At 37.2% G+C, this 12,222-nt stretch overlaps 1 protein-coding gene across 1 annotated transcript in view; it reads right to left on the bottom strand.

Annotated features, from left to right (window-relative positions):
* LOC122444620 (solute carrier family 15 member 2-like) overlaps positions 1-6,129 on the bottom strand; it is a 34,882-nt gene extending 28,753 nt beyond the window's left edge. Inside the window, 5 exon segments of the mRNA XM_043473112.1 lie at positions 947-1,046; positions 2,151-2,243; positions 3,253-3,394; positions 4,057-4,144; positions 5,992-6,129. Of these exon segments, the coding sequence (XP_043329047.1) occupies positions 947-1,046; positions 2,151-2,243; positions 3,253-3,394; positions 4,057-4,144; positions 5,992-6,129 (561 nt within the window).
* Positions 6,130-12,222: the final 6,093 nt, after the last annotated feature.

The raw sequence follows: 12,222 nt of genomic DNA, 5'->3' as shown, positions 1-12,222 counted from the left end.
ATGCATAGAATCCCACTTGCCAGAGGCTGGTTATTTCTCCAAGGTTAGCAAGCAGTTATATTCTATGGACCCTCAGGCAGATGAAGAATATAAAATACTCAAATATTCTGATGGGTTAGAGGAAAGAAGGAGGACAAATCACAGAGAAAGAACAGAAAAACAGATACATGATAAATACTATAGAAGAGGAAATAATACATGAAGAGAATCAAAAAGGAAAACAGAGGTAAAAACAAGTTAGAAATGTTGTCTGATCCAAGAATAGACTACTTCCCTTGCCTGGTTGTCACTGCTTCCTTAACAGAGCCATTTTTACATTTATTCATACTGCTTTTTCCCCACTGACAGTGGAAAGTATTTAGGAAAAGAAGAAATGATCATCCAGACATGTTCATCTAGAGAAACTCATTCTGTTTTATCCCAAATGGTCATTTTCCCCTTTCATAGAATCCTGAAGCTAGAGATGCTTAAATCATCTCCACACTACTCATCACCTCCCATTCCCAAAGTGATGACCATGTAACTTCTAAAATACCTCAAGTGAGAGTAAACTCACTACTTGTAGCTATTTGAAGTTTTTCTTTCCATCAAGCAAAAAGCTGATTTTCTATAGCTTTCACTTATTGATCTTTGGATTAATTCCTGACATCCTTCCAATATCTATAGACAGTTGTAATATTCTCTTTAATCTTATCTTATCTGGGCTAAATATCTCCTTTTCCCTCAACCTTTCCTCTTAAGATACACCTTTTAGTCCACTTGCCACCTTGTTCACTTTCCTTTGAAATGTTTCCATTTTTCTCTCTATTAATGACCAGTACCCAGCATTGAACACAACTCTTCAGATATGATCTGATAGTGGATTACTTCATTTTTGGCAAATGGCTACCTGTTGTTTAATGCCTGTTCTACTTTTTTTAAAACATAGAAATGACAGAACTCTTACATGTTTTTCTTCAAACTGGTCTCCACCAAAAGCTGCCACACAGGGTTTGATACCTCCTGTCCCCAAAGCTATTAGACTCAGGCCGACCATTGACAGGACTCTGAAATGGAAAGGTGAGAGTATTAATCATATTGATACTAAACACAACTGTAGAAATGGAATATAGAGCTATAAGAGAAAAAATATGTGTACAAGGGCATGACTTCCTTCACTTTTCTATACTTTGGGCATTTACCAATGGCTTCCTCCTAGGAGAGACTCGGGAGCATTTACAGTCTCCATAAACCTTGAGTTTCTGCCAGAAAGTATCATTACACAGGAAGATTTTGTCCCTGATAGTTTCATTTACCTCATGAGTGCAACATATAGAAGCAGATACTCAAGGAACTCCAGAGTTAAGGCACTGGTTCTCAGTTTCATTATAGTCAAAGGGACACTTCAATAGAAAGTCCTTGTGAACTTTTATCCCACATATCCTTAGTAACCACAAAATAAAATTTTAAGTTAGTCATAACTAATAGGAGAAATGTCAGTGATTTCTGATGGGACAACAATAATAAGGTATCTAATATCCATTAAATCTCAAACAAAATTCTTAACTCATTGGAAAATATACATATAGGCATATGATAAACAAGAATACATATTATCTGATTCTTGGACAAGTCTAATTCTCCCTACTAACTGAACCAACAGAAATCAGAACCTATCAAGAGCTGGGAATCATAAGCATCAGTAGCTTAATAAAGAGAACAGAGCAACTGGAATATATGGACTACACAGAAATGGAAATAATCTGAGTTTTGAATGTGAATTCTACACTATATTATAAGGAAGTATCACAGGCATATTTTTTTGACTGTCTCAAAGTACAAAGTGTGGATGGATGAATAGGTGAGGGAATATGGAGGACATGAAAATTTTCATGTCTTCAAGCATATGAATAGTTTTCATGGAAAGGATGCTAACTGGGCATCCTACAAGTCCCCAAATATTTAATAAAAGCAAATGAGCTCAGATAACACAGGAAAGAGTTCAACTGATCAATTTTTTTTCTTAATCAGTTTGGTAATAAAATAGTATGTTAGAAATAAAGGGACATCTCTTGTAAGAAGATAGAGAAACATCTATAATGAATGCATGAGACATTTACCTGTCCAGTGGAGAAAAAGTCGTTCAGTTTTTATTCCAGGATTTTACTCACACGTGTAAATTTTGTCCCCCCAGTATTGGTAAGGCACTCATAGACTTGATCACATGTCCAAGCACATACACCAAGGAGAGACAGAGGATTGTCCTGTTGAAAGAGTTAAATCAATCAGTCTACAAATAGAATTCAGATACTTGAGTAATACAGACTCAGAATTTATACTGTTCTTAGTGCCAGGATAAGTGAAGCAGGAGGAGGAAGAGTTGGAGGAAAAAAATTTTTCTGAGAAATGCAAATGGATTTTCTCTCAGAAATTTTTGATATTAATTAGTAAGTTCAAGGCTACAAGAAATCATGCAGTAAAGATACTTTTTAGCTTTGTTCACCCTAACATTTTCCCAAACGTATTTGACTATAAGAGTTTTATGTTCCTACATATCATTCATCAGATCCTATACAACCAATTTTCAACAAAATGGACTTTGAGAAATGCTAATTTAGATGATTCCATAGATGACAACTCCACAGAAAATATCTGAATAGTGGATACCTGAGATCCATCCCTAGTCCATGAGGATGATGTTATAGGGGGCAACTATAACATTATCCCCAAACATCTCTTGGTACTATTTTCAGAGACTTAAAATATATTGAAATGAATAGACCATTAGTCTAACTCATAAAAATATTTATTGTATTCTTAAGAAACTATAGAAGGAAGTCAGAAAAGAGAAACAGAGATGGTAAAAGAGCTACAAAGAGGGACTTATATGAAGATACTAAAAAGGTTGAAATGATTCAATCTGGAGGAGAGATGGATAGTATATCAAACTACTATTAATACATTGAATTTTACATTTTGCTGTCAACTGTCTCTGTCACCTGAGATCAGAACAAGAATTGGTCTTAAACTTCAGAATGGGAGGTTAAAATTAGATACAAGAAAAAACCCCTCCTTACTGAAAAGGGTATAAAAATATTAGAAACACTGATTATGAAGAGACAATACCTTTCTGTATTGTCAGTCTGACAGAGATTCTTATTTGTCATGGATGACACAAGTATATTCTTGCTTGGAAGCAAGAGGCTAGAAGTGATAGTTTCTGCGCGATTAATCGATGAAACTTCTTGGAACATGACCTCCCATCGTCCTTACTTGAATTTTCCCAACCATGAGTCACCAATGGCTGCTCCCAAGATAGGAGTGAAATAACAGAGGCTGCTGAAGGCGTGGTACACAGATGTGGAAGTGTCTTCACTCCAGTGCAGGTAATATAGGAAATACAGGGTCAGCACAGCTAAGCAAAAAAAGAAAGGGGGGGAGGGGAGAGCGAGCCAAAACAAAACAGATGCATTAAAATATTTATGGAGGAAAAGAACGTTTGATAAGATCTTTGAAGGTGATCTTGACCTTCAGCAGTCCAATCAGTAAAGCAACTGAGCAGTGACTGTTGGCCAGTAGAAGGGCCCTTGGGAGTTGTGGAGTAAAAGGGGTTATGCTTAGTCTACAAACGCAATACTGCCTTCAGTCTTTGTGTGTATATCATCATTTAGGTTAATCTAAAAGATAACATGGGACTTCTAACATCCCTTCCTTCTTCTTCCCCCAAGAATCCGACACGACTTAGTGACTAAACCACCACTCTCCTTCCCAGCATCAGTATAATCCATAGGCCTGAAGAACAGAAATAAAGAATGGAATGCCATTGGTGAGAGTTTTTCCACTTATATTCTCATAGGCTGTATTCTGGTTTCCAATACTCCTTTCTGTTTTTGGTCTTTATGAGTTAGTAGGTGAAATTCCATCAGGTATTTCTGGGGACATCTTCACCAAAGGAAAGGACAAACTGGATGAAGGCAGAAAGAATAGATAAGGGAAATAAGTGCATATAAGACAGGTTGTTACAAACATGGGGTGAGAGTGAGTGGAGAAAAGTAGGACTTGGGGACACAAAATTACCTTTCATGCCATAATAGGAAAAGCGCTCACAGAATTCATTCACCACAATGAAGACAATACTCAGTGGATAGTTGGAGCCACAGATTTTCTAGGAAACAAAAAGACACTGGCTCAAGCATGAACAATATTTCCCTATTTAGACCATTATACTGTTTCACAACAGAAAAAAAAAAAAAAAAACATTTAAGTCACTATGATAGGTCATGTGAAGCAATGGTCCCTAATCTTCATGAAACAGTCAGTATCATACTAAAAGTGCTTGCATTGCTGATTTAGCAGTCAGAGAAACCATTCTGAATATCCCTTTGTCCATCATTCATTAATTATGGAACTGCTCAGGCATTTCTTGATACTAGACACCAGGACCTGTTCATCTTTCCACAGCACTAAATGGAAAGCCTGGGGCACCGGGCAAGAGAATAATCATCCTTATTTCTAGGAACATAACTAAGAGTTGGCCTCTAGAGCACATGATATCCAGGTAGTTACAACTCAGATGTCAGTACCCTGCTTAGCTCCACTGTGTAGATTAATCTTTCTGTCCCCACTTGCACATTCATTGTGCTGGGAAGAATCTTAGCAATATGAATACTTCCTGCCAGGCACAGAATCCAACACAGATTCCTAAAGGTAAGATGGTCGGTTACCTTGACCTTGGGCAGAGAATTCCTAAATTCTGTCAGATTAAATGTCCATTCTTTCTATGAAGTAGAGATTCTGTAACATTTTCACACTAATCCTTTTGGGCATTAAAAGGACTATGCTATTCAATGCACTGTATCAGTCAGAATAAAAGGAATATCATATTTTATTTCAAATCCCTACCCATTATGATCGTCCAACCAATGAGAGAGAGATGGAGGTATGTGTCCTTGGTTCAACTGAGTCTTATCATGAGATTTTTTTAAATTGCTTTTTCATATACATAAGATGTATGTAGGTATATGTATGTATAAGTAATGTATAAGATGTATATGTACATACATCTTTGTAAGCAGCCTTAAATTCTTTGGAACCAGAAGATATATGACTAAATAAATGATAAATTAATGTACTCATTCTTTTATCCATACGGATATATAAACAGCCCTCCAAAGTATGAATATATATTAATATATAATAAAAACTTGCTTGAAAGACATAATGAATAGTCTTTTTATTTTTCCAGTTCACAGCTGTAAGAATCAGGCAACCTGAAGTTTACTTAACACGCTTCTACTAGCTATGTAACACTGTCACTGGTGGTACTCAGACACTGATCCAGTCTTTGTCACCACACCTGCCTTTCTATTTTAGTTTTGTTATTCCAAAGAACTACCATATCTAGGATACTACTTAATACTACTTCTTTGCTTGTGGTAAGAACTCAATAATACTTGCTGTAGGCTCTCTTCTTACAGGATTTTGATATGAGGATTAAATCCCAAGTGTATAAAGTAAAACATTATTCTTACTTCCTTGTTTCTCTTTCCTTTTGCCTACTGTACACTGGAACACAGTAAGAGAGGCCAGATCTATTCTAAAACTTCTCTTGGTGTCCAGCATAGACTCTGTGTACAGGGGAAACTAAAGGCTGAAGTTTTGGAGGGTTTTTTGGTAAAGAAAGAATAATCACACACAGTTCTCCAGAAAGGAGTACTTGCCAAGTTTCCCTGGACATGCAAATTGTTTTTTCTTAGAAACTCAGAATGTACAATGAAATACAGCCAAGTTCTGGATTCCCACTGAAGAACTCTGACCACCTCCTGTTGCTGCTTCCTCTCCTAAGTTAAAAGAAAGTCCTGTTTAGATCTGGTTTACAGGTTCAGTCTAACTCCAAGAGAGAAAAGCTTTTAATATCTAATACAGCTCAACCTGAAGCTGTAGGGGCCAAGGAGGAGAACCAATAGAGTAAGTCTGTTCCTGTCAGAGGCAGAGATGAATCCCAGGACTCACCGGAGATGGTTTCTTTGGAAAGTTGGAGGATTGAGGTGGCACCTCTTCAGTGGAGACAGGCAAAAAAAGAGTTTCCTTGGATTCATTTTTCTGGAAGGGATTCATGGTTGGCTCCTCACTCTCTCTCTCTTTAAGCATTTGGCTTTGGCAGGCAGTTGGGACAGCTGCCAGCTACTGTGAAAAAGGAGGACTGACTAGGTTTAACCCTGTGCCCTGTGAGTATCCCGCTTCAGCAGCTGCCTGCAAAGCAGAAAGCTATAGGAGAAGAAGGGATTGGGTCTCAAAGACTAATTCAAAAGAATGTTTACATAAAAGGTAGAGGTCAGGAAAGTGAGACTAACAAATCAGGGAATGAGATAGTATAATGCTGGAGAATTGCAAATGAGTGAAAATAGTTAAGAATATAATGCCTAAAGCATAGTCTGGAGCACAGATTTTACAATCGATTTCAGGGTGATAAGAACTGCCATTTACTGCACAACTACTTTTGGCTTTTCCAGTAGTCATGTATGGATGTGAGAGTTGGACTATAAAGAAAGCTGAGTGCCAAAGAATTGATGCTTTTGAACTGTGGTGTTGGAGAAGACTCTTGAGAGTCCCTTGGACTGCAAGGAGATCCAGCCAGTCCATCCTAAAGGAAATCAATCCTGAGTCTTCATTGGAAGGACTGATGCTGAACCTGAAGCTCCAATACTTTGGCCACCTGATGTGAAGAACTCACTCATTGGAAAAGACTCTGATGCTTGGAAAGATTGAAGGCGGGAGAAGAAGGGGACCACAGAGGATGAGATGGTTGGATGGCATCATCAACTCAATGGACACGAGTTTGAGTAAACTCCAGGAATTGGTGATGGACAGGGAGGCCTGGCATGCTGCAATCCATGGGGTCACCAAGAGTCGGACACGACTGAGAGGCTGAACTGAACTGTCGGGAAGGTTTATATGCACACACACATTATATCTACATGTTTTAATTCTAACTATCCTCATTTTATAGAAAATAATGTCTCAAGAGGTTGTGTAGCTAGTCCAAAGTCAGGTGGCCAGTAAGTAGCAGATCTGGAATTTTTACTCTGCCATTACAGATAGATTAGTACCAGTAATGCCTAAGGTCATTACTTAAGAATGAAGTCAGTGGAGATAGAAACAGGAACATAGAGGAACTGAAATGCACTGAAGAAGGAAAGTTACTTCCAAGCTGAATTTGGACAGATCAAAAAATGTTGATGATTGGTTTTCAACATTATAAAGTTCAGCTAGAAGAAAAATGGAGACTAGACCAAAAAAGAAGCCAGGAAACAGGAGAATCCATTATTTTATTTTAGAATAGGATATCCTAAGACTTTATCCCTCATCAGAGATGGAAGGAATCCTAAATCTAAAAGAGAATATGTGTTTAGCAAGGTGTATGAATACAAAATCATCACATAGAAATTAACTGTATTTAAATATCAGCAAAAACAGATAGAAGAGAGAATTTTAAAAATTATACCAGCTAAAGGCACAAAAAATACCAAGGAATAAATCTATTGAAAGACATTGATACTAAACACTAAAACATTATTGAAAGAAATTAAAAAGTCTAAATAAATGGAGAGACATACCATGCTCATGATTTGGAAGGCTCAGTAAAGATGTGAGTAATCCTCAAACCAATCTATATTTGCAAGACAAAATCTAACAAGTTTGTGAGCGTAGAAAATGACGAGTTGATTACAAAAGGCCAAGAACAACAAAGGCAATCTTGAAGAACAATAATGGCAGATTTGCACTACTCAGTAGGAAACCAATTATAAGGCTATAATAATTATAATAGAGGGAACTAACACTAAGATAGACAAGGCAACCAGTGTAACAGAGCAGAGTGCAGAAAAAGACCCAAACACATAATTGAGGTATCATTGAGGACAAGCATGACACTGCACTGCAGTGGGGAAAATGACAGTGATTTCAATGAAAAAGAAAACCATCTGGATGCTCATAATATATTTACCCTTATTTTACATCATGCATAATACTCAGTTCTATATAGATTACAGATCTAACTGTTAAAGTTTAAAAAATAAAGCTTTTAGAGGAAAACATAAGAGAACATCCCTACGATTGTATAAGTCAAAGTTTTTTTAAATAAAACATAAATGGCAGTCATAAAAGAAAAACAACTGATATATGGGACAGTATTAAAATTAATAACCTTTTTTTCCACTTCAGTCAGTTCAGTCACTCAGCATGCTAGGCCTCCCCGTCCATCACCAACTCCCAGAATTTACTCAAACTCATGTCCATTGAGTTGGTGATGCCATCCTGAGAGAGTCAATTCCCAGGAAGGTTGATAAGAAGTCTGGGGTTCCCCAAGGAGGAGAGAGGGGTCTGGGGTTTTCAAGGAGGAGGAAAGGACAAACTTTTCCTTTTTTTTCTCTCTACATTTCTTAGTCTTAGTCACATAAAATGTTTTTGTTTTTTTTTTTCCTTTAAGCCTGGAACTGATGATTACACAATAAACAACTCAGTTTAACCTCTGTACTAAGGATTACATAACAACAACGTATCCTGCTTGAGGACAGTTTCTCCTTCCTGAAAACCTTCTGACTAATCCTGATATCTCAGAATGTATATTATGGGTGTGGGTCTGGTAGGATCTTTCTATTGTTAAGTTCTAATCCTGTTATCCTAAAATGTAGCTTGTGGGAGTAGGTCTGGTCAAGTTTTCATAAACTTGAGACATTCTTTTGATTTATTGTAATAACTAATTAAAAAAGTATATACCTACCTTGGTAATACTGGCAGGGGGGCACTCTCCATCCCCCTTCTGATGTCTGTGTCAGAAGCTTTCTCTGTCCCTTTTCTTATTTTAATAAAACTCTGCTACACAAAAGCTCTTGAGCGATCAAGCCTGGTCCCTGGTCCCAAAGCTAAATCTTCTTCTTTGGAGATCATGAATCTGACATTGTTCACCGTAAGCTATCAATCCAACCATCTCATCCTCTGTCAGTCCCTTTCTCCTCCCAACTTCAATCGTTCCCAGCATTTTTTCCACTTAAAGATACAATTAAGAGTAAAATGAAAACTCACAAAGTGGGAGAAAATATTCACATTACTTTACATATAATGTCAAAGGATTTGTGTCCATACTTAAAAGTCACATCAAAAATCAATAACAAGATTCATATTCAGATTTTCAAGTCTTTTGCAATTATAAATAATACTACAATAATAACCTTGCAAATAAGTTGAATGTATCTGTAGAATGAATTTCTGGACGTACGATTGCTGTGACATAAAATGTTTTTATAATTTTTAGAGCTGCTGATTCATTTCCTATTTTCTATTGAGTTGTTTTTTCCCTTCTTGTAAGTTTATAAGATTTACTTTTATATAGTTTATATTAATTCTCTATCACCCTCTATGTTGCAAATATGATTTTTTCTGGACTTTTAAAATTAAATGTAACTTAAAATGCACAAGTGTAAACCTCAGTACTTCTTACATATGTGTAACTCATACAACCACCACCCAGGTAAGATTATATATATATTTAACAAATATTTACTTATAATAAATATAATAATATATATTACATATATTATATATTAAACTACTCCTATGAATTGAGTCATTCCCTTTGAAGAAGCTCTTAGTGCTTTTAGAATATATTTTTATAATATTTTCTTCATTCTAGAATGGCTAATTTTGATTCATCTCGATAAATTGGAAATTACTAATGTAATTATTACAAGAATGGTATGTGAAAGATGTAATTTCTGAATTCTGATGTGTCTAAGAGTGCCTTCTTACCAAACTGTGAATGATAGTATTTAATGAGTATGTAATTCATAGGTCACACTCATACCCTTTTACAGATACAGCTTTACTAAATTTAGAGTTTCAATGTAGTATTATGGAATCGTTCAAAGCCCACTGATTTTCTTCCTTTGTAGCCAACTTACTTTCACTACTTTTCTGCTTTTATTATCATCAGTTTCGTCAAACTACTCAGAAAGGTCAAACTAAAAGAATATGAGGTTATGTTCAGTTCAGTTCAGTCACTCAGTTGTGTCCGACTCTTTGCGACCCCATGGACCGCAGCGCCAGGGCTCCCTGTCAATCACCAGCTCCCCCGAAGTTTACTCAAACTCATGTCCATTGAATTGGTGATGTCATACAACCATCTCATCCTGTTGTCCCCTTCTCCACCTGCCTTCAATCTTTCCCAATATCAGGGTCTTTTCAAATGAGTGAGTTCTTTGCATCAGGTGGCCAAAGTATTGTAGTTTCAGCTTCAACATCAGTCCTTCCAATGAATATTCAGGACTGATTTCCTTTAGGATGGACTGGCTGGATCTCCTTGCAGTCCAAGGGACTCTCAAGAGTCTTCTCCAACACCACAGTTCAAAAGCATCAATTCTTTGGTGCTCAGCTTTCTTTATAGTTCAACACTGACATTCATACATGACTACTGGAAAAACCATAGCTTTGACTAGACAGATCTTTGTTGGTAAAGTAATGTCTCTGCTTTTCAATATGCTGTCTAGGCTGGTCATAACTTTTCTCCCAAGGAATAAGCATCTTGTAATTTCATGGCTGCAGTCACCATCTGCAGTGATTTTGGAGCCCCAAAAAATAAAGTCTGCCACCGTTTCCACTGTTTCCCAATCTATTTGTCAGGAAGTGATGGGACCAGATGCCATGATCTTAGTTTTCTGAGTGTTGAGCTCTAAGGCAACTTTTTCACTTTCCTCTTTCACTTTCATCAAGAGGCTCTTTAGTTCTTCTTCACTTTCTGCCATAAGGGTGGTATCATTTGTATATCTGAGATTACTGATATTTCTCCGGGCAATCTTGGTTCCAGCTTGTGCCTCCTCCAGCCCATCATTTCTCATGAGGTACTCTGCATATAAGTTAAATAAGCAGGGTGACAATATACAGCCTTGATGTACTCCTTTTCCTATTTGGAACCACTCTGTTGCTCCATGTCCAGTTCTAACTGTTGCTTCCTAACCTGCATACAGGTTTCTCAAGAGGCAGGTTAGGTGGTCTGGTATTCCCACCTCTTTAAGAATTTTCCAGAGTTTGCTGTGGTCCACACAGTCAAAGGCCTTGGTGTAGTCAATAAAGCAGAAATATATGTTTTTCTAGAACTCTCTTGCTGGACTGGAATGGGTGGATTTAACTCAGATGACTATTATATCTACTACTGTGGGCAAGAATCCCTTAGAAGAAATAGAGTAGCCGTCACAGTCAACAAAAGAATCTGAAATGCAGTACTTGGATGCAATCTCAAAATCGACAGAATGATCTCTGTTCGTTTCCAAGGCAAACCATTCAACATTACAATAATCTAAGTCTATGCTCTGACCAATGATGCTGAAGAAGCTGAAGCTGAATGGTTCTATGAAGACCTATGAGACCTCTAGAACTAACACCCAAAAAAGATGTCCTTTTCATTACAGTGGACTGGAATGCAAATGTAGGAAGTCAAGAAATACCTGGAGTAACAGGCAAATTTGGTCTTGGAGGACAAAATGAAGCAGGTCAAAGGCTAATAGAGTTTTGCCAATAGAACACACTGGTCATAGCAAACATCCTCTTCCAACAACACAAGAGAAAACTCTATACATGGACATCACCAGATGGTCAATACCAAAATCAGATTGATTACATTCTTTGCAGCCAAAGATGGAGAAACTCTATACAGTCAGCAAAAACAAGACTGGGAGCTGACTGTGGCTCAGATCATGAACTCCTTATTGCCAAAGCAGACTTAAATCGAAGAAAGTAGGGAAAATCACTAAACCATTCACGTATGACCTAAATCAAATCCCTAACGATTATACAGTGGAGGTGAGAAATAGATTCAAAGGATTAGATCTGATAGATAGAGTGCCTGATGAACTGTGAATGGAGGTTCGTGACATTGTACAGGAGACAGGGAGTAAGACCATCCCCAAGAAGAAGAAAAGCAAAAAAGCAAAATGGCTGTCTCAGGAGGCCTTACAAATAGCTAAGAAAAGAGAAGTGAAAGGCAAAGGAGAAAAGGAAAGATAAACCCATTTGAATGCAGAGTCCCAAAGAATAGCAAGGAGAGATAAGAAAGCCTTCCTCAGTGATCAGTGCAAAGAAATAGAGGAAAACAATACAATGGGAAAGACTAGAGATCTCTTCAAGAAAATTAGAGATACCAAAGGAACATTTCATGCAAGGATGGGCTCAATAAAGGACAGAAATGGTACG

Source organism: Cervus canadensis, chromosome 7 (assembly GCF_019320065.1).
Source record: "Cervus canadensis isolate Bull #8, Minnesota chromosome 7, ASM1932006v1, whole genome shotgun sequence".
Taxonomy (NCBI): Eukaryota; Metazoa; Chordata; class Mammalia; order Artiodactyla; family Cervidae; genus Cervus; species Cervus canadensis.
Note: the sequence above shows the minus strand (reverse complement) of the source record. Positions and strands in the feature narration are given on the sequence as shown.